Consider the following 24,223-nt stretch of genomic DNA (forward strand, 5'->3'; position numbering starts at 1 on the left):
AGAGCGTGGGCAAAATAGGTACTAAGTTGCAATGCCAGGAACTGAGGCACTTGCTGAACTTTAAATAGGACTAACCAGGAAGTGGGAGAGTCCTGCATTGCAATGCCTCAGGGAGTTGTAGTCTTAAACCTGTGTCAAGCCTGATGGACACTAGTAGTACTGTATTCATGAGGCCAAAACTAAGTCCTTGCCAGACGCTGATGAACGGGTCTGACAGTTATCATGGTTTTTACATCTATGTTAAGCTCATGGAATCTTTGTAAACAGTATTGCATGACCTAAGGAAGAGTGAAAACTCCTGACAGCTTGTCATGATACATCAATTGTTAGTCCAGATAAAAAAAGATATCACCTAAAACTGGTACCTAATAAGTACAGGTACTGATTTATTCTTCACTTTCGCAACTGGATTAAAACATCTATTTCTAAAATAATTGATTTGCTGCCTAAATATTAAGAATAAATAGCATGAAAAGAAATGAAATAGGAATAAAATACTGTTAGTATCTGTTATAAGTAGATAGGCAGAATAAGTAAGCAACTGCAAGGTGCGCCCCATTTTTTATCAATACATATCTACACAGTCACTCATCTTAAGAGTGGCTGAAACTCTGACTTCTCATCTCAAACCTCTATTCATTCTATAGTACTGTACATCATAAAGTGATTTTAATTTGAAGAACATGATTGTGTTTTAAAAATTAAAGCAACTAGTTCAAATAAAATGTCTAATATGTTAAAAAAAAAGTTTTTAAAATGTCACTGCAAATCAGTCAATTTTCTATATCACCAAAAGATGAAATTCTCTTACGAGCATTTATTTTTCCTCTGTGTTTCAAGGACATAAAAACACTTGTGGGTTTCTCCCCCATTGTAGGACACAGGCTTTCAATTGGATGCCCTTGGATATAAAAAAAAAAGCTGTGTGTGCTGTGCACGCGCATAGTAAGTGAAACTTCTTTGACTTTTGTCACAGAAATTGACTTATAACGCGCGTGCTCGGCACACATGTGTCAGTCAGTGACTATGTATGTGTGGCAGTCAGAGAGTATGTATGTGTGTTTGTTTGTGCGTGTGTGTCGGTCAGTGTGTGCATGTGTGTCGGTCAGTGTGTGCATGTGTGTCGGTCAGTGTGTGCATGTGTGTCGGTCAGTGTGTGCATGTGTGTCGGTCAGTGTGTGCATGTGTGTCGGTCAGTGTGTGCATGTGTGTCAGTCAGTGTGTGAGTGAGTGTGTCAGTCAATGTGTGTGTGTGTGTGTGTCAGTCAATGTGTGTGTGTATGTGTGTGTGTCAGTCAATGTGTGTGTGTGTCAGTCAATGTGTGTTTGTGTGTGTCAGTGTATGTCTCTCTCTCTCTGTGTCGGTCAGTGAGTGTATGTGTGTCAGTCAGTGTGCGTGTGTATGTGTGTCAGTCAGTGTGCGTGTGTATATGTGTCAGTCAGTGTGCGTGTGTATGTGTCAGTCAGTGTGCGTGTGTATGTGTCAGTCAGTGTGCGTGTGTATGTGTGTCAGTCAGTGTGCGTGTGTATGTGTCAGTCAGTGTGTGTGTGTACGTGTGTCAGTCAGTGTGCGTGTGTACGTGTGTCAGTCAGTGTGTGTGTGTGTGTGTCAGTGAGTGTGTGTGTGTGTGTGTGTATCAATGTGTGTGTGTGTATCAGTCAGTGTGTGTGTCAGTCAGTGTGTGTGTGTCAGTCAGTCAGTGTGTATGTGTGTGTGTGTCAGTCAGTGTGTGTATGTGTGTCAGTGTATCTGTGTCTCTCTTTCTGTGTCCTGCCCCCTCCCTCCTGACTCCCCCCACCCCAGGCAGAGCTGCGGACCCGCGGCGGCTGTCTGAGACTCTCCTCCCCCCCCCCAAAACGCAGGCAGAGCTGCGGACCCGCGGCGGCTCTGAGTCTCTCCTCCCCCGCACCCCCACCCCCAGGGAGACGCGGCCGCTGCCGAGCCTGGCGTATGTGAGGGGCAGATACCCTGATTGAGAGCCCCCCCTCGGCAGTGCTGCGTTGGAAGCGGCGCACTCAAACCCCCGCTTCCCGCGTTACCGGAGCAGTGAGAGGCGAGCCCCCCCCCCCTGCTGTGCTCGTTCAATCGCGTGGATCGGGGAGGGATGGGGACAGCTGCATCTCCACTCTCGGCGCCGCTTCCGCTTCAGCCTCAGACGCTGCTACGAGGGGTGGGCGACTCTGCGCATGCGCTGCCTCGCATCAACGGATGCAGATAGCTTCCTGGCATGCGGGACCCGGCGGTCAAATCTGCGCATGCGCCTCAACCTCCCATGTCTGTGTGGACGTGTGGGGGGAATGGCGGCTCTCCTCCGGCCCCGGCGGCGCTCAGTCAGCGGGACACATGGAAGGGGAAGCGTAGTTAGGGAGGAGAGAGGCTGAACAGCCGGAGGACTTGCGGGGCTTCCGCCATCTAACTACACCCACACCCGCAGCACCGGAAGCTCTGCGCCAGCCATATTTGTACACCCATGGCAGCGGACGTGTGGGGTTAACGGCGGCTGTTAGGAGCGGCGCCAGCGGCGCCGCATGTCACAGCAGGTGCGTGGGGGGAACGGTGGCCGTTAGGAGCGGCGGCGGCGATATGTGGGGGGGAGGGATGGGGGAGCCGTGACGTCACTTCCGTTTCACATTTGTCCCCCATCTCTCCCGTTTTACCCCATCAGAATAGGTGCCACTAAAGAAGTTTCACTTCAATAACCTCTTCCTGTAGCTCCCTAGAGTTCTACAAAGGAATATCTTAAAACTAAAATCACCATAACCAACAATAAGAAAACGAAAAAAACCAAAAAAAAACCTGTGTAGGGATAATAAATCTATGTGTGTGCTGCCCTTGGGACAAGAAGGAAAAATAATGACAGTGAGAGAAGTTCATGTTTCCTCCATGTCCCAGCAGCAAGCCCACTAGTGGAAAATCAAACCGCAATACATTAAGGGAGCGATTCTGCATGCAGAACTGCTGAGGCTTCAATTTTACATTTATATTTCACAAAAGTAGATAGACTAGCCCATGTGGCTGCCTTACATACCTGGGAAGAGTAGTTCTGCCCAAGGTGCTGCAATTGCCCTAGTCGAATGGGCTCTAAACCCCTGCAGGGCTACATTCCCCATTGAAGAATATGCCAAGGAAATTGCTTTCCTATGCCACCTTGAAAGTGAAGATTTAGAGGCCTCTAAGCCCATCCTGCATATGGAATAAAGCACAACAAACCTTCTGACGTTTTCCGTGACTGTGACCTTAGTTTTCAGATTTGGACAGAGCAATGGAAGCAGTATTTCTTGATTCATGTGAAATGTAGTAGACCCTTTTAGCATGAATTGTGATATGGTTCTTAGAACTACCTTGTCTTTGTGAAATATGATATACAGTAGGGGTTTAAAGCTGATAGAGCTTGTATCTCTACAACTCTTCTAAGAGAATGGTCTTGATTGTAAGTAGCTGATTAGAGATCCTTGTGGGTGTTTCAAAGGATTATTTACATAAGGCGTTAAACAGTAAATTGAGATCCCAGTGTGGAGAAAAAGGTCTGGCTGTTGGCCTAAGGTTCTTAACAGCTCTAAATGACCTTTTAACCACAGGGTGAAGAGAAAACACATAGTAGAAGGTTCGAAAAGCAAACTGCTCAGTCCGGAAGGCAATTTTGCTATTACACTTGACTTGTCTTCATTTCTTCAATACTCTTGCAATCATAGATATCATTGGGAGGATATAAGGCAAGGGAAAATACCTTTTATGGCCATTGCATCCAAATGAAAAGGATGATTGTGAAGATTTAGATAGCAGAAGAGAGGGAGCCTCAAATTCTTCTGGTTCGCCATGAGGTTCACTTGAGGTAGACCTGATTTCTTGATTATTTTCTGAAAAATCCAAGGATAAAAACACCATCCTCCATGCATAATTGTGTGGCGACTTAAATAATCCTCAGATATGATGAGTTTCCCTTGGATATGTACTGCTGATATAATTTGCTAATTTTCTTTTGCCCAGTTTATGCTTCTGCTGACTACCTTTATCATCTGATGACATCTCGTACCCCATTGATAGTGGAGGTATGCCACAACCATGGCATTGTCCTCATGAATGTTCCTGTTAGTGAATCTGAGAAAAACAAAAATTGCTCTGAACACCACTCGCATCCCTACAAGGATTGATGGGAATGTGTTTTCTGCCTCTTTTTGCAGCCGTGGGTTGAACATGCTCCCAGATGGGCACCCCAACCCAATATGTTGTAGTCTGTAGATAGAATTCCCCATTCTGGAACTGACAGGAGATTATCCTTTGAGAGATTTATTTTATTCTAGCACAATTTTAGGGATAATTTGCTTTTGTGTGATAGAGAAATCTTGCAGTCCAAGAACTAGGTTTGTCTGTTCCAAGCACACACTTTATGTTGGAGCATTTACATGTGGATACGAGCCCATAGGACTAATTTTTCTAAAGGCTCCTGGGGCTTATGCTAGGCCAAAAGAGAGGGATGTAAATTGATAATGATTTATATGTAGAATCTCATGTATTGCAAAACAAAGGCATTTTTGTTAGAATTTGCCAAATTGAGATATGAAGGCATGCGTCCTTCAAATCTACGGATACTATGAAATCTCCTGAAAAAAAGTGCATAGTTTACCGATTTGGTGATAACTATGAATTTGTTCAGGTATTTCAGGTCTATAATTGGGCTGTAACCTCCTGTGGATTTCAGGGTCAAGAAAATAGTCAAATATACATCAATTATTTAGGGAGAGGAGGGTACTTGAGTAATAACTCAGTAGTTTAAAAGTTGCCTTACCACTTGCTATAGTCTTCGGAACATTCTGAAGTTAAGAGGTTATCTCAAATTTGTTTGGGGAAGGAAGGGGTTGAAGGAAATCCTACAAGAATACCCTCTCTTGATTGTTGAAAGTACCTATTTGCCTGAGGTTGTCTAAAACCATTGTGTGAAAAAGTGTTAGCCTCATCCCACTGCCCCCAAATTTGGCTTCTCTGAACCCATACCATCATGAAGATTGAAGTTTGGTGTTTGATGGACCTATCTCTAAATGGTCTGAAAAAAGGTTTCCCTTTCTGGAAGAATTGAGAATTCTTAAAAGGGACAAAATAATATTGTATTCTTAATTGGATATTTTGGCCGTCTCACAAAGTGTCTGCTTGTGTTTGTTTTCTAGTATTGGGGGGGGGGAATTGGCTTGTTCCTTTTGTCAAATTTTAAATAATGATGTCTAGAATTGGATTGAATAAAGATGACCCTATAAAAGGCCCTTAAAAGAGGTATCTGCCATTCATGTGCTCTTCTTGTCACACTTGATGCACCCATTGTTCTGAAGGAGAGTTTGATTAGGTTGAAAGAAGACTCACAAAGGAACTTCACTTCAAGACTCAATATAGTGCGTCAAGCTTGATCTTGACACTTCCTTCCCTAAATCTTCCCCCATGTTTGAAAGCCTTGAAATATAGGCTGAAGCTACCGTGGGTCTAGCAATCAAAGGATCTACTTTGGGAATACACTCCCATGTTCTTGAGCCTTGCGGCTGGATACATTTATCTAAACCTCTGTGATACCGAGGATTTCTAGTCAGGTTTTCCCAGTCTTATTATTTTAACCATCTCCCTGATTACCTCATGAACTCAAACATCCTGTTTCCTAAGATGTTCCTTCATGTTCTGTCTCTATGACGACTCACATTTCTTTGATTAGCTTCTCCACATTCGAAGAGGACCGAAGGTCTTGGTGTTCCATATCAATCTTTTCTGCTGATGATTGTTGTTCGGTATCCGAGTCATCATCTAGGTGTGAATCCTCTGACTGACGAAATTGAGATATAGCCGGATGTGAAGTAGATGGAATGACCAGTGTAGTTGTTCCACCTTATTTTTGACTCAACATCTTCTCTCATAAAGGATCAGTCTAAAACAAAAGAAACTGTATAGGGGTTTTCACCAAAACAATAAGGTTGTGTATATGACCCTCAACAGGCTTAAGCAAACTGCTACTTAAAATGTCCAGATCCTAATCCATACCTTGTATATGTGTGACCATTGGCAGACTTAAGCAAACTGCTACACAAGGTTTTTAGGCAGACTTATGTAAACTGCTGCTCAATCATCAGAAATCTAAGCCCATATATGTGAGACTATTGACAGACTTAAGCAAACTGCTGCTTCAGTTTAGGAATTTTAGTCAAAGTGTTTGCCTATTTTAGGAGATTACACAACAGCTGAATGTGGCCGTGCAGAGAAACTCAGTTATCATACAAATACGAAGATACTAAGGAGCTAATAGTGAAGAAAGAGTCATTTCATTAATGCTCCAATCAACTAAAAAAAAAAACTACTTACAAAATACTTTGAAAATTAGGAATTACTCGATCAGTGCTTAGCAGCTGGATCCAGAGATGCCACCAGAACTGTGCAGGATCTCCTCCAAGAATTTTACCCTTTGCGAAAGTAACTTGGATGCTCATCCTGTGCTCTTGCTGCCCAGAGCCTGTCAAAGTTGCTCTTCCTGCGTCAGACCCAAAGGAAGATAACGAAACCCACTAGGGAACTAAAGAAGAGGTTCTTTATATCCTGGTTAATCCAATTGAATGTCTGTGTCCTACCATGGGACCCAGACGAGCTACAGCATACTGCCAGGACATGGAGGAAAATAGCATAAAATTGAAATAGCGTTAAAAGTACAATAGTGGATGTAACAGTCACATATTTCATTTGTACTGAGCAGTAACTAAATGTGCAAAAAACATAGTTAAAACCAGTAAACTGAGCACGTCGAGAAGAATCAAATGTATAAGGCAGGTAAAATTTTGCATTCAAGCCCCTCAGAAAACATACATGCTTCTTAATCCATACCTACTGTACACCGAGTCAAAAATATATAACTAGGCTATATATTTAAAAGGCTAACTATTTAGTATATTTGGTAGGCTAAGCCACTAGTATATTTGGTAGACTAAGCCACTTATTAAACAGCTTGATCTAACTTGAGTGGTCCCTTTTTTGCCAGCTGAAATATTTTCTTAAAGGAATAAGAAAATGGTACAAAAGTAATATTCTAATGTAGCTAGAGCAGTGGGTTTCAACCTTTTTTCATTTGTGGACCTCCCAAAAAGTTAATTGATTTACAAAAGGCAGAGAGAGTGATGTTGGGTGTGGGAAAGAGCATGCGATGAAAGAGAGAGTGTGACATAGGGTGGGAGAGAGATATAAGGGGGGGGGGGGGGGAGAGAGCGAGAAGAGAGAGTGATACAGTATAAGGTTTCAGTAATACACAAGGAACTGATATGTATATACAATTTGTTACCAGTGCCACTAGTCGCAAAAGTAACATATAACATCACAGGAGTAACACAGGCTCTCCACAGACTATAATAACCAATTGTACGGCTCACATCTGTACTGTATATCCAGCACTGTACTTATTTTTTCATCTTAATTCTTCTTAGAACTGAAGTCATGTGAATCAAATAAATAAGACAGCAAAACCCCGATTTCCTTTGGAGGAAATGGCAGTGAAAATGTTCGGTCCTCAAATATCTAAACATTCCAAGCAGATAGATCTGAATGGCCCATCAAGATATCTAAAAGTCACTCTACAGAGTCCAAAATGTTCACTATAAGCTGATATTATAAAAAAAAAACGTATTGCTCAATACAGAGGATCATGGATTGCAAATTTTATCTGGTAAAATACTTATCTTCTCTCTCGTTCTTTTCAAGTAGCTTAAATTGAATATGTTCCATTTGAAATGAAAAGTAATTATGGTGTAAACCTAGGATATTAAATTTATGTATATAGATATATATATATATATATATATATATATATATATATATATATATATATATATATATATATATATAAGTAAATATATATATATATATAATTTTAATATATATTTTTAATATATATATATGTAATAAAATACTCACAGATATAGAATCAAGTTCAGAAGACACAGTTGCCACTAGAGTCAAATCGTCATCTTTTTCAATCTTGGGCAAAATATCTGTTTTATAAAAAAAGACATTTTAAGAAAAGAATCATACTGAAATTGTATAATATTATTTTTTTTAAATGCACTATACATACAAATATACACAAAACATTGATAACTGCAACAATGCAAACTTATTATGGAGAATACATAACCTCTTATACGTTAGAAATAGACAGAATAAGAAACAAATGCTAGAATAGGGGGAGTGAAATTCAATAAGACATTTATTTGCCAGTAATATTAAGTGAAGTTGGTGTAACAGAGAGGTCAACAAAGTAGTTTATATAAGTGAACAGAGGTATTGAATCAATTAGAGAGTCCAACATGTTGGGTTACCACATTGACGTGGACAGAGAAAACCAAAGCAATGAAAACAGTTGAAACAAGTCGAATTGTATGTGATAGCTATGATTGTTTCAAAGTGAACAGAAGTGACTGAAACCCTCTAGCTCCTCTTGCAGTGTAATATTGCAATAAGAGAGAGCAATCACAAAGCACAGAAAGGAGACAGGCTTGGGCAGAAGACAAAGCACATGGTTGTACCAAAAGAATCAGTGCCAAATTTAGCAAAGCAGTCGTAGGCCTCAATTACACCAGAAACTGCAGAGCTGCAAAGAGATCCTGTGATGTCATCGTAGCTACATGTGCACATGTAAAAGCGATTTTTAGCATTACTGCATTACTGCAGGGAGACATGACCAGTATGTCACTTCCTGTACCACACTTCCACACAGGCTTCAGCAAAAGAAATATGGAGATGCTTCATGATAATGAAGTGATGTGGTTCATTAATGATAATTGTAGGTAATAGACAAACAATTGTTCATCCCATGAATAGTTTACGTGAAGAAAATGGGGAACACACAAGATTTACATTTTTATAATAAAAATTTATAATTTGAAAGTGCAAACAACAAGAACATCCTAATAAACTTTTTTTTTAGCATTAAAAACAATACAACAACAATTACAAAAGTGTTTATTAAAGATGAACATATTAACAGTTTTTTTTATTATTGTTACGAACTGCCTCGATCGCAAGTGCATACATTTTTGGCTGCAGGTCTAACTTTTGTACTGTTTCCAATTCCTTCATGTGAGGTAGTAGACTGTACAAATAGTCCACATCATCAGCACGTGCTTTAGGCATTGTCACAAAAGCCAATTTTTGTTGCTCAATGAGTAGGAACTGTTGTTTAATATTGGAACTTATTTGGTCGCTTTTTAACTTCCTTTTTTGGTTGGTGGTGCCTCTGGAGATGATGCAACCTCACTCAGCGATTCGTCAAGCAGAATACTTGATGGTGGAGTGTTCACAGTGACTTCATTCAAACTTGAGCAGGAGCAGGCTGGAGTCATCATTGAAAAATATGGCCATGTTGAATTGTATTGTTGGCTGCTTGGTCCTGGGTCACCAGACCGTGGAGTCTTTATCCTTCTTCAATTCTCTACGATACGAATCGCGGAGATTCTTCCATTTATTTTTGACCACTTCAACTAAAAATAAATAATTAAATTTGCACACAGGTCACTTAAATATTAAAAAAAATATTATTTTTTTTTACAAATACTGTACTTCCTTTTATGGACAGCACATATATTATGTTAAAAGAGCTTAATAGATATTTTTTATCTTGTTCATAATGTATATACACTTTTTTGTTTTTAAGTTAAATATAAAATAGACTAATGTACTTACTTGATAATTTCATTATGTCACTAATTTCTCTCCACAATTTGTTATTCTCATTTCTATCATGATAAGTTTTCATAAGTTGGTTCCACAGTGATTGCCTTTCGAAGACCAGCCCAATAAAATGTTCAATATATGATTTATGCATATTAATTTATTGGGTGCCTGTATGCTCAACAACTGAAATAGAAAACTTTATGTTGTCTGCCAAAATTAAAATTCTCAGATCTCTTCATGAGACAGTAGCTTTGCAGTACATCGCGGCGCTACCGTCACAATTGGTATGTGCACTTTCATTAGATTATATTGCTTTGATTTGAAGCTGCGCGGCGTTGCACCATGCGGCGGCGCCGGCAATTTCTGGTATAATCACGGCCTTATGCTGCGAGAAGGAGTGGCTCAGTGAGTAAAGGGAGAAGGAGTGTCTCAGTGAGTAAAGACACTGACTGGCACTGAGTTTGAAGCAGGGGAGGAGAGAAATATTTTTTAAATGTGTCCCTGTTTCTACTTTTGAAAAACTGGTCACCCTAGAAAAAGTGGAAACTACCACTGTAAAATATTGCAGGAGTTGGATTAACCTAAACCTAATCTAAACTCTATAAACCCCTAGTGCCATCACTTCTTGTGGTGTTCTGCCTTGAGAATAGTAGGTGCATGGAATACATTTCTAAAAAAGGTGGTGTAAGTAAAAAAAAACACTTCATGGATTAAAAAATACTTTCTTAAAGGCCACATGGTGGTACTAAGAAGTCAGGAAATATGTAATAAAAAGTCAGATATTAAAACAGCAAATGGATTAAAAAATACCAGGGAACATTAAGGGTCATGAAAGGGGCAACAAGCCATGGAACTAGTGGGTTCCAAGTACTTGAAATTGGCAGAGAAGGTGGGCCAAATGGCCCTTATCTGTCATCAATTTCTATGTTCCTATAATAAAAAACAGAGACATGGTTTCTCACAACTAACCAGACACACACAGCAAAAAAAGAATCTGGCTCTCAGGATGCACATTTTCTCTACGAGAGAGGCCTGCTGAGCATCGGGCAGGGAAGAGCACGAGCAACTCAATGATTTAATGAAGTATTTTAGTAGATGTTTGCCATTTTAAAGTCAGTATAATTTTATGCTAAAAATGTCTTGTAAAGTACTTGGCCCGGGTAGCTTTGCTGGAGAAGCACATTTCAAAAGGTACAATTAGCATCTATTTCATGTGCTACGTCCAATACATCTAAATTAAACCACGTGTTTATTATATTGGCAAGTCTATTTCAACCCAAACTGCATAATTAAGTTGCATATCAACGTTATCTATCATGAACAAATATTTTGAAAAGTGCAGTATTTATCTGAAATAAAAAAACAATAAGATTTAATAATTAATTGTGTGAAGTTTATAGGGATCAGACTACTAAAAGAAAACATAAAGTGTGTATAAATAACCAATATGCACTTTGAAACGTTATCATTGAAATAATTAAGGTGAATTAAAAAGTAGTTACACATGAGGACAGAGATGTAAAATAGGCATATTGTACATGAAATCGGAAGAAGATTTAATAATTGATTGTGTGAAGTTTATAGGGATCAGACTACTAAAAGAAAACATAAAGTGTGTATAAATAACCAGTATGCACTTTGAAACGTTATCATTGAAATAATTAAGGCGAATTAAAAAGTAGTTACACATGAGGTCAGAGATGTAAAATAGGCATATTGTACATGAAATCGGAAGTAGTGAACTGTGCCCTAACAGAGAAAATATTATAGGCTTATGGCCGAGTATATTGTCCAGAGCATAACACTGTAGTATTGCTTGCTCAAAGACTATAGCATACTGTACACCAGGGGTGTGCAAACTGGGGGGGGCGCATGATGTTTCAGGGAGGTGTGGCGGTTGCAGAGGCCCCGCGCTCTTCCGCAAGGCATTTAAATGAAATGCCAGGGTATCTTGTGAGGCCTCTGCAACTTCCCTTACCTCAGGTGACGCGTCTCCATGGCAATACAACGTCAAATGACAACACGGGTCACTTGACGTCACCATGGCAACGTGACCCCGCCGCGTTGTTCGATGCCGAAGACAGGGTAAGGAGGGGGGCGTGAGCAGGGAGGGAGAGCAGACAGGCGGGTGCAGCGGGGAAAGTTTGAGCACCCCTGCTGAATGTGACAAAACAATGCACACAGACATGTATCAAACTATAATCTGGAACATACTGTATATGTTTAACAGACAATTGTCCAGAAAAAAAAAAACAGGATGTCAATTCTGAAAATAACAATTTTATTAGCTTCTGACTTTACTCAAACTCTCTTTTTTTAGAACATGAATTTCCAACCAGTCATCAGAGTAATGTTACCTATGCTTTTTATGAATTCATTTATTATTTTCATATTTGTGTTTCCTAAAAGAAAATCTAAATTATTTCATAAATTAAATATTTGTGTGATTACTTTCCAATAGGGGAGGTTGAGCGTGTTTGATTTAGCTTCGTCGTCTTTATTTGTAGGTATTTGCTGTTGAAGTAGAGCACAACCTTACAGTATTTAGGTATTTGATCTTGGATAGGGTTATCCCTCCGTTTAGGGCTTTATGTACTACAATGAACTTGTGCAATTTTCTAATGTAGTACAAAGTGTTAATACCCATACTGGTCCTGTAGAAATGTAGATCTATTGTAGGTTGTTATATCTTTTGGCGAGCCAACGTAAAAGTCCTGTGTAGATGGAATTAAAGCGTCCAGAGCTTTCAAAACCTTATATTTTAATTTTTTTATCACAGTGCTTAATAAAACAAAACTCTTACAGATGTAGTAAGACTAACTGTTTTCTGTGTCGCTATAGCATGCAAAGGCAATGCGGTTGCACTGATTGCGGCCATTGTAAACAGCAGCGGCCAGGGAGAATTAACTCTGCGGTGGTCCATGCTTCTGAATGGGACCACCACAGCTTTAATCTAGTCTGATAGAGCTGTGCAGAGGTACAGAAGCAGTCTCTCTCCATGTCTCCCCGAGAAGCTCAGAAGGTGAGTAGCAACCAGTCAGGTCTGTCTTGCCTCTTGATGACGATACTATCAAAGATTCTATATCTATTTCACCCACTCCAGTCCCAGTCACCATCAAAGTTAAAGATATTCAGGATCTCAAAAAGCAGGTATCACATTTTATTTGGAATAACAAGAAGCCAGGGGTGTGTAGTAGACAATTATATCAACCAGTAACTAGTGCTGGTTTAGCTTTGCCTTGTTTATTATCCACTATAAAGCAGCCCACCTAAGCCAATTTATATTCTGGCATGCCTGACATAATATTAAAAGTTGGGTGGAGATTGAAGCAGCGGCTAGTAGCCCAGGTACATATGCTGGACACAATATTATGCTTGCCTAAACAACATAGAGAGCCACTGGGATTTCCTCTAACGTCAGTTAGCCGCTGCCTGCGATTATGGAATTCCAACAAGTTGAGACTTCGGGTTACCAAATATGGAACTATTTACATTTTATCAGATTAGGGGATTTGTGAATTCAAAGACTCAGTTTGTCCGACTCACCACCTTTGAGATGTTATGCCTACACAGAAGTGACAACACAGAGCTAATGTCTTCCTTGTACAGTATGATTTTGATCTGTGACTCCCCTTACAAATCCTTACAAATCCAGAATGGATGTCCAAATCGGAAAATAATGTGGGCAAGAAACTAGATAAAAAAGGGGAAATACGGAAAAGCTTCATTTGTGTCACAATAAAAGAGAATGCAGTGAACATGCTTCACAAGATGTATCTCACTCCAGTCAAACTACCTACGTTTTAACAAAATTCTTCTACATTGTGCACATGAGGGTGCGGCCAGCTAGGGTCTTTACAACACATGTGGTGACAGTGCCCAGTGATTCTTATGGGTAGTCCTTCACGATCTACACGAAGATATTCTTGACTCCCTCTGGACCCCTGGGAGGCACTTCTATAGACGGCTAGATCGTTTTATTAGATCTGAGAATAAATAAATTTTATATATATATATACATACACGTGTGTGTGGTATATCTATCTATCTATATATACATACATATATATGTATAGATAGATAGATATATAATATATATCTACATACAGCTGAACCCCGTTATAACGCGGTGCTCGGGGTCCACCCGATACGAACGCATTATAATCAGGATCGCGGAAAAAAAATTAAAAAAATGGGCGCCACGATCAGGGGACCCGGTGGCACACCCACGCAGGACTTACCCAGAACAGGGTGCTGGGGATCCAACACCACGGGTCAGCCATCGCGTTGGTATCTGTCTCCGTCTGTTTGTCTCCGTGTGTAGGTAGCAATAAAGCATTGAATAGTAGAGAAAGGGGGAGGGGAAAATGGCCGCCGCAATCAGGGAACCCGGCGATACCCCCACGCAGGGGAGGAGGGGGTCAAATGAAACCACAGATAGGTGTGTGTGTGTTACACATACATATTTGGAAAGCCCCAATGACATTCTTGGGGTTTTATCATTCATAGTATTATGTAACAGAGTACTAATACTCAATGGGAAACTGAAAATGCAGCTTTAAGGTGAAGGCTCAAATGATATTTAATGCAAGAGGATAGAATGACAGTGGCTTATTGCCAGGTGTCTTCAACACTCCTCATGTGAGGGGGCTAAGTGAATGGAGGTATACAGAGTAAGAGAAAAGTACAGAGCAGGTTACACTGAGGGCATTTTAAGGTGTAGATGAAAGGAAACAGAGCCTGACATCTCTAGAGATACTGAGGTCCAGGATATGAGTGACGGGATATAAAACCTGAGAACTCTAGGACTAAAACACAGTAAGTAGGTGAATGCATATGGAGTCTGTCTCATCTGAGGCTGGGCAGCTTAGGCAATGCAGGTAAAGCCTGGTCTAAATGTCTGGATGTCCTATTAGATTAGGACCTGTTCATAGCCTTCAACAATCACTTTATTTAATGATGTCCTATGTCAAGTATATAGCGATATATCTTATTTTACCTCCATGTCTAACTTCCCTTCTCTCCTTCTGCTAAATATGGTACAGAATTTTGGAGATTACACAATTTTTCTAACCCACTCCATTTTTCACTTGTTCCTGATGATGCCAGTGTGTGTGTGTGAGCCAAGGTACATACTGTGTGTGTGAGACAGCCCAGGTACATAGTGTGTGTGTGTGTGTGTGTGTGTGCCCGGACATGACAAATCCTGAAAGTTTGCCCCCCCAATTTTTTTTATTTTAAACGGGAGCCACATTAACACCGCGTTGTAGCAAATCGCGCTATAACGGGGTTGAGCTGTATATATATATATATATATATATATATATATATATATATATATATATATATATATACAGTCTTCGACAAATACGGTCCCATGGACGACCGGGGCGAGTGCATTTTATCTCCTGCGAGTTGTTTCGGAGGGGCGGCATTTTGGCATTCTCCTCTTCCAACTGCACTTAAAATGGCCGCGCGGCTAAATCAGCGCGCCACATGAGCAGTGTCAGCCTCCTCCCCCCCCCCCTTAGCCTCATCCTACAGGAGCGTAGGAGGGGCGGGGCACAGTCAGACAAGAGCCACCAGGAGGGTTGTGGGGCCTGAGGGGAGAGTGCTGATGCCAACATGAGGCAGAGCACATGAGGCGGAGGCAGCGGCAACGGGGACTGGACCAGGTACCGGGGAAAGGGGGACACACGCACACACCACTGCACCCCCCCCCCTGCAGTCGAGGTAGCTATCCTAGGCTGGGAGGCTGCGGTGGGCCGAGCCCAAGCCGTCCCGGTGCTGTGTTCCCCCAGGTCCCCGCTTCCCCCCTCCAGGTCCCCGTGTCAGCTCGCGGGGCAGGAGTGGGGATGTCCCCTCAGGTCCCTGCTTCCCCCCGGTCCCCGGTCCCTGTGTCAGTCCGCGGGGCGGGAGATGGGAGCGGGGATGTCCCCCCAGGTCCCCGCTTCCACCCGGTCTCGCGGGGTGGGAGATGGGAGCGGGGATGTCCACCCAGGTCCCAATTTCCCCCCGGTCTTGCGGAGCGGGAGACGGGCGCGGGGGGGGGGGGGGAGTGTGGTGGTTGTGCTGGTCGCGGCCTTTCCTTTCTCCCCCCGTGTGTGTAGAGAGAGTGTGTATGTGTGTGTGTGAGTGTGTATGTGTGTGTGTGAGTGTGTATATGGGAGAATGTGTGTGTGTGTGTGTGTGTGTGTGTGTGTGTGTGTGTGTGTGTGTGTGTGTGTGTGTGTGTGTGTGTGTGTGTGTATATATAAATATATATGGGAGAATGTGTGTGTATATATATATGGGAGAATGTGTGTGTGTGTGTGTGTGTGTGTGTGTGTGTGTGTGTGTGTGTGTGTGTGTGTGTGTGTGTGTGTGTGTGTGTGTGTGTATATGGGAGAATGTGTGTGGGTGTGGGTGTGTGTGTGGGTGTGACACCAGAGGTACCCCCCCAATCAGTCACCCCCTCCCCAAACAGTAGCCCAGTCAGTCACCCCCCCAGTCAGTCAGTCATCCCCCCGTCAGTCACCCCCCCAGTCAGTCACCCCCCCCCCAGTCAGTCAGCCACCCTCCCAGTCAGTCAGCCACCCCCCCCCCCCAGTCAGTCAGCCACCCCCCCCCAGTCAGTCAGCCACCCCCCAGCCAGTCAGTCACCCCCCAGTCAGTGAGTCACCCCCCAGTCAGTCAGTCACCCCCCACACCCCCCCCCCAGTCAGTCAGTCGTCCCCCGTCAGTCACCCCGTCTCTCTGTGGTCTCCCCCGTCTCTCTCTGTGGTCTCCCCTGTCTCCCCTCTCTCTGGTTTCCCCTCTCTGGTCTCCCCCGTCTCGTCTCTCTCTCTTTCACTCGCCCCTCTCTCTCTGTCTCTCTCCCCTCTCTCTCTGTCTCTGTCTCTCTCCCCTCTGTCTCTGTCTCTCTCCCCTCTCTGTCTCTGTCTCTCTCCCCTCTCTGTCTCTGTCTCTCTCCCCTCCCTGTCTCTGTCTCTCTCCCCTCTCTGTCTCTCTCTCTCTCCCCTCTCTGTCTCCCCCCCTCTCTCTCTCCCCTCTCTGTATCTGGATATCTTATTTTCCCTGTATATCTTAACTGTCCTATACTACACCGAAATAACCTATACTGCTTTCTTCCACATTTGACTCTCAAGCTTCAGACGGGAGACATCGGAATCCCCCCTAACCCAGAAGACAGGTAGGGAACACCTCCCCTCCAACTTATAACATTGTGGGAATGAGGTACCTGGACATTGAGGGACTGCGGATCAGGTAAGATCCCAGGTGGGATTGCTGCTTCAGATATTGTGAAGCGGGGGCATCCAGACACTGGATGAAGGGTGCACACACATACACACACACGCGTAACCAGGACTAATTGTAGTATAATGTAATACAATAAATAAACTTATGTCAAAAACGAATGTTGTTCTTACTAGGAATTTATTCAATTTATTTTTTAAAGCGAGGCGGGTCTAGGGGCGGGACTAGGTGGCTAGTAGATTTTTTTGTTCGGCGAGTAGATTTTTGGGTGATTTGTCGACCACAGTATATATATATATACTATATATATATATTATATAATATATATATAAAATCAAAAAATAAATAGATGATACCGTTCTGTGGCTAACGAAATGCTTTTATTTGTGCGAGCTTTCGAGATACACTGATCTCTTCTTCCGGCGATGTTAAAATGAATGAAGCAAGCAAAAGGTATACTTAAAAACAGTGTCTCTTGGAATGTTATCTGTGCTTGTCCTTCCCCCGGTGTGGATGTGTTTTATGGCTAGAGGTGTCAAAAGGTTCCTGATAGCAAGTGATGAAAGAGTGTGTATGTGTATCAGTGTGAATTAACATGAATGGAGAGCCCACAGTATATACAGTGCTTTACAAAAGGTGTGTGTGGAGTGGGAGCGGATATAAATGGCGTGGGTGGGTGTGGAAATGTGAGAGTTAGTAGCATAACTAAAAGTGTGTGTGGATACTATGTGGTCCCTATTGGTGTATAGGGATGGAAAAACAAGGAGTATTAGTATGTGTAAGAGACAGCTGTGTGTGCATACATATAGCACAGTATGTACAGACATGGCCTTTAGCGCTCATGGGAAGAGAGTTCACTTGTGTCAGTAATGACTCATAAAATTTCGATCTCTGTTTAGGCCACTGCTAAGTGTCCCGAACAGTTGCATAAATTTGTATTCATGCAACCGTCTCTCTTTCGGTGTTTTAAGATTACCTTTGAGTATGGCAACCCTCAGATCGTTCATCTTATGGCCAGAGTCAGAGAAATGTTCGCCAACAGAACTGTCTCTTGTTCCGCGTGTGATGCTGTGGTGATGCAGGTTCATTCTCTTGTTTAGCCCCTGCCCTGTCTCACCTATGTAGTAGCAGCCCCCTGGGCATTTCATGCACATGATGAGGTACACGACATTGCTGGAGGAACAGGTGAACCTTCCTCTGATTTTGTATTCCCGATTCCTGTGTGGTATTTGTATTGTGTCCGCTGTCTAGAGCATTGCGCAGGTTTTGCATCTTGGGTCCTGGCATGGTTTCGTCCCGCATTCAGTTGTACTGCTGAATACGTACAAACTAATCCCAATGTTCCAATATGAAACATATAGATGAAGCCCCCATAGTAGTTAAGTGATTGACCTTACATAGCAGAATACAGTATAAAAATAACAACCATGATTTATAATGGGTTAGGGTTATGAGTTATTGTGGTTATTCATGATTAACTGATAAATTATGGTGACACTCTATTTAAACTTCTAGATATAGAAACATGTGTCCACATTCAACAGGAAAAATATCTACTATTTGCTGTTGAAGGATCAGAAAAAAAGGATAGATCTTAAATAACTTCAGCTCTGCCAGGCACCACGTATCATCTCCACTGTTTGTAAACGATTCCAAAAAGAGCATACTGAGGTTTCAATCACTTTACAAAATACCTTGAGTTTTTGTGGCCTCCTTAATTATTCTCTGAAGTTCTTTCATTTCTACATCAAGCTCTTCGTAGTTTATATCCCTGGATTCCACTTTAGGAGCTTGGAAGAGAGAAGGATCTGTGCCAAAGTAGGAGCACTGTAGGTGGCCACTGTCACTCAGTGTGACTAAGATACCCTTTAAGTCCCTGCATCAGAAAATAAATGGGGTCAACATAATTAATGAGTGAGAATTAAACATACAGCTCAGAAGGAACGTGTTTATTGCATGGAACTGTCGGAAGGGAGAGCAATGAATGTACTGTACATAATATTCACATCTTTTTCATGAAGTATTACTTAAGTTAACAAAGTGTTGATGTCTCAATTTCTATAACGATAAGTTCCAGGAAAAAGCTTTGTTGCTTAGGGCAGAAAACACTCTGTAATTATAATATTTAAGTCTCCAAAAATTTATAAAAATATTATAAAACAGTAGTGCTGTAATGACTTAAATGTTTTCTAAAGACGAATTAAATAGAGTCATGGATATTTTAGGTGCCTTTATTTCCCGTGTTTTAAATATTTATTTTTTGTTACAGAAATTACAAGTCTAATTATAAAGCAATAACAAAGCGCCCCCTGTCTGCTCTCCCCCGACCCTTACCTGTCTTCGGCGTTTCGGACGTTACGTGACCTGCGGTGTCATTTAACGCCGCGTTGCCAGAAGCCGCCGGAGACATGGTAAGTAACATACAGAGGCCTCGTGCGTTCCCCCGGCATTTAATTTAAATACTTTGGGGAAGAGTGTGGGGTTTCTGTAAGCATCGCGCCAACCTCTCCCCACCCTTCCTGAAAATGTCATGCCTCCCAGTTTTACGCACCCCTAGCCTAAGAAGGTACTGGATGACATGCCAAAGAATATTCTTCAAACCCATTTCTCCCACTGCAAAGACCAACAGAGCCTATTAATTAAGGTTTTCCATGAAAAATCACCTAAAAGTCTAATTAAATAAAAAATCTATGCAAATTGTGTAAAAAAAACAACAAAAAAAACATCTAATTTGTATGTACTTTCTACCACAAATGTGTCTATTTGATGCAATGTACATAGCCTTCCTCAGGCTTGCAAATGTGTTTTGGAGGGGTTTTATGTTGGTGTTTACTAATGTTAGGCGAATATCTAAATAATTCAACAACTTCTTACAGTGTGTTATCCAGCACTAGCCACACAATATTTGTTTTCTGTCGTTTTAACGCAGAAATTCTAATTATTGTTGGTTGAGCCACATGGAGACAAAGGGCCATACTTACTAATTAGTGCAACTCCATAAGACACCTCTTGCACTGGAAGATGACCCCTAACAGTCCCAATCAAAAGAATAAAGCCATATTTACTATATTTTGTTACTCCATAAACCACCTTCCTTGCTGGAAGACTCTTTATAAAGGGCCATTTTACTAAGCTGAATATGAATAAATGAATGGTACTGGATGACATACAGGGCCAGTCTGTCTGGACAATGGCTATATGTAAAAATAAATGTAGCTAGCTTGTTTAATTTACCATCTGGTATTCTACATACTGTAGCATAACCACATAATAGATGACCACATTTCTGTTAATCATTGCTATGTTACTGCAGAAAACTGTACAGTAAAAACAGTTTCCTTACTTAATTCTTATATTCGTTCCAAATGAAATAATGCTGCCTCGTTGGACTGTGAAAACCCTTCAGTTTCTGTAGGCTTGACAAGTAATCTGTAAGGTGAAGCTTTCTGTCTGTATACTCATTTCTGCTCAGAGTACAAACCATCCCTGCTCTATTCCATGAGTTGGCAAACACACTGCATCAAGACTGATGAGAGCTTTAATACTCCCACACTTCTTAGAGTATCACATTTGCAAACAATGTATTTTCCACTGTGAAATGGTTGAAAAATGATTATATTCCAAAGTTCTATCTTATCTTGCACAGCTTTATTTACAGTGTGACAAACTTGCTTCTGCATTTCTTCTGAGCTCTGCAAAACATATTAAACCTATCTGGCACATTGTGGATCCCACCTGCAATTTCAATCACCTTTTCAGAGGTTTCATTGTATAACATTTCTACTACAAATCACTCAGTTGTCTAAAGCAATATAATCCCAAATTGCTGCACATGTATGGAGCACTTCAAGTATGAAATACATTTTAAAATGTTAAAGGCCTATCTCTGACCAGCATTATGAAAACCACTGTTGATGATGAAAGCAAGAGTTGTTGTAATGTAGGAGTTATTTATTGAATATCAAGCAAATAATTTTTAACTAGTTCCCATACAACTAACATACTTATCGATAAACAAAGTAAAAACACTAAACACATTCTTACTAAACTTTTGTATATCTATTGTAAGTCATTATGATTTAATTTTGTTTAATATGATTTTGAGCAGATGACATATATAAAAGACCATCACAAAGCTAACATTTTGTATATTTCCTACACATTCCTACACATTGAAGACACTTTTTTTTATCTACCAGTTATTTCTTTCTTTGCTTTGTTTGCTTCCTTCCTTAGCATCCTGTAATTTACTACACCAGTTCATTTTAAACATAATGACTAAAATATCCATAAGTATGACTGTTTATCCTTGCTGCAATAACCACAAAGCTTATTTATCGGGGTCACCACTAAAAATGCCAGAGAATTCAACTGGTACAACATTTGTTCATAACAGAAGACAAAAGCTTTTAAAAGACCAATTTGATGACAATACACGTATCCCTTTGGTGTTGGAGGTTCATGTTGCATAGGTTAAATGTGAGCTAAGGTTTTTTTTCTTGTATTGTTATTCAAGCATGGGTGAATCCCAGAGAATTATGTTACAGATTATCGCCAGCAGCTCACCTTCTCAGTAGCTGGAAGGGTCACTAGCTATGAAAGAAGAGAAAGTGGAAATGTAGCTTGTAGCTCAAACTTCAAATAAGATAAGAGCTTTCACCTCACACAGAGGATGAGAAGGAAAAACAAAAGGTGGATAAAAATAATTATTGTGGTGCTAACTCAAAAACGCACTTAATAGGAGAATCCATTTTGGCATGCATCAGCATTATTGTAAAGCATAATAAAACTTTAAGCAAGTATTACATGATCATAATGTTTTCTATAGCCATTTTAATGTTTGGAAAAATCTTGGGCAGTTTACTGTTGTTTTCTGCAGAATTCAATGAGCTTGCGCTAAGACATAACTTAAAGTGTGAGAAGTGTTGTGTTCATCAATATCAGCAATCATCTGCTTACTGAGTTTTAATTTTAGAATTTCTGTATTCAAGTACTGTGAATATATTCCTTCAACAAAAAAAATATGCTTTCTGCCAAGCATTTTCAGCGGTATTAAGTTAAAAAGGAAATAGCATGTACATCTGCTTCAAAAATAGCCTACAGAAAAGAGTAATTCATAGACATTTGACATGCCCCTAATAGACAAAGTGCCACTTAACTTGAGTTAAGCTGGAACACATGTTGGTTCCTACTTTACTGTTCTCTCATGTAATATTGTGACCTATTAGAAAACCTTAATTGTTCACATGGTACTCTGGTCTCTCCACGATAAATCTACCATGTCAAAAACACAGTGATCATGTACTGGGGGCCAGACAATAATAGCAGTGGCCGTTTTAGCCCCACTAGATATTTAGTGGTGTTGATGTAGTGAAACATTTTCTGTTTAGAGTTTATTATAGAGAGAAAACATTTTGCAAAGCATTCTACTGGGAGGTTCCAAAAAGAGGAATGGAAAAAGTGAGCTCTACATCAGTACAGAATCAAACAAGGTCTCATACGACAAGCTCTGGTTGGATTTCTTGTGTATAAATTTGTATATATTGTACATAGCCACTAAAATACACTTGTCTTAAGTTTAGGTTGTGTTTGGAAGTTAAAAGGTTGTTTCTAATGAAGCTGGCTAGCTGTTCCATTAACATGATTTAATAAATGTACTCAATAATCGGGTCTATGCCACTGCTTTAGGATATTCAAAGCTTTGGCTAACAAGCAGTAGAGGCCACATGGAATTATTTAGGGTACCTTTAAATTATTAAATATCTGGGACTGATTTGCTTAGCAAAGTCACTCAGGGGTCACTCCAGTCAAGTCATAACGCATACCTTTTTTTCCCCCATAAAAGTATTAATTTAGAACAACCCCACCCGATATGCAACATGTGGGCTTATTCAATAAAGTGCAATAGTGCCGATTTGGCAAAACCGCATGGAAACTCCTGTTTGAGTGAATGGGAGTTTCTGTCCACTAGTGCCAAATCGGCACTATTGCACTTTATTGAATAAGATTTGTAGACTAGTGCATATCTGGCCCCAACCCTTCAGAGAAGAGGAGGAACTGAGGAGTTAAAGGAGCAACCCAAGCCGTTTTTTTTCTTCATTTTTTTTTATACAGGATTGAAGCAGGGGGTCTCCTGAGCTAAACCTCAATAATGTCTGCTCCAGGGACCCCCTGCTTCCAGAGATACTTACCTCAGAAGGGGGTGCCGGTATCTCTCTGCAGTTTTGTGCAGTTTAAAGCCCCCGGTCACATGGCCCAATAGGAAGCTGCATCGGATGATGACATGGCTAACTAATAACCCACAGGGCACAGGAGCTTTGAAAAGCAGCCAAATAGTGAAGCCTGGAGTGGCTACTGGCAGCCCCTACGGAGGTAAGTGTCTCCGGAAGCAGGGTGGTCCCCTGACCTGAAATGAATGGGGTTCAGCTCCGGAAACACCCCCCCCCCCCCGCTTCAATCCTGTATATAAAAAAAAAATATGAAAGAAAAACTAAACACAAAAATGCTTCAATTGCCTCTTTACGTTATTAAAGGGCAGGTATTTTATACCTCTTCAGTTTAATACACAGGTGAGATGCGGCTGTAAATGCTCAGGTGTCCCCTCTATACTCGCAGGGTAGTGAAACATACTGGTAGGAAAGCTTGCTTACCAACACAAATACACACTGTCATTTCTCAGTGCACTCTGTTTCACATCGTTTCAAAACCATAATGTGTTCCCCATGTTCTAAGGAAACAGTAACGTTACTGATGTAATCAGAGAATGTACGTTGTCATATTTTCTAATCTAATGTTCTTGATAATCTATATGGCTTCTTGTACAGTATTTGCTTTATTTCCCTGAGGCATAACACCAGAGACTACCTATATTTTACCAGTGAAGTTAGATGCATTGACCATACAAATGGCAAACAAAATATTTTCTTTTTCGAATCGCTTTAAAAAAAAAACCCACTGAAATATATATCTCTATGGCTATGAAAATGCGAATACATATGAGAATTAACCAATAATAAACCTAATCAGAACTATTAACCTACAAAAGATAAGCTTAAACCTTTAAAATATTACTATAGGAGTTCTTACACCAGTCGAGGACATTTGGTTTGCGACCGCATCGCCGCAACCAAGTGACCACCGGCGTTAGTGACCTAGCAGCAGGGACACTCAGCCGCCGCACAACGCTGCCAAGGTAGATCCCTAACTTAGTCTTTACCCTTAAAACCCCTAATCTTAACCCCTAATACTTATGTTACTCCCTACCTTAAAACCTTAACCCCTTACCCTAAAACTTCATAATGC

General features: G+C 41.0%; 1 protein-coding gene across 9 annotated transcripts in view; it reads right to left on the minus strand.

The window, feature by feature from the left end:
* Positions 1-24,223, minus strand: part of BBS9 (Bardet-Biedl syndrome 9) — a 488,279-nt gene that overhangs the window by 266,678 nt on the left and 197,378 nt on the right. For all 9 annotated transcript variants that reach the window (XM_075586677.1, XM_075586680.1, XM_075586683.1 and 6 more), the window contains 2 exons: positions 18,616-18,797; positions 7,928-8,004 (listed from right to left, as the gene is read on the minus strand). In XM_075586677.1, coding sequence (XP_075442792.1) covers positions 7,928-8,004; positions 18,616-18,797 — 259 coding nt within the window. The remainder of the gene's footprint in view (positions 1-7,927; positions 8,005-18,615; positions 18,798-24,223) is intronic.

Source organism: Ascaphus truei, chromosome 2 (assembly GCF_040206685.1).
Source record: "Ascaphus truei isolate aAscTru1 chromosome 2, aAscTru1.hap1, whole genome shotgun sequence".
NCBI classification, from domain to species: domain Eukaryota; kingdom Metazoa; phylum Chordata; class Amphibia; order Anura; family Ascaphidae; genus Ascaphus; species Ascaphus truei.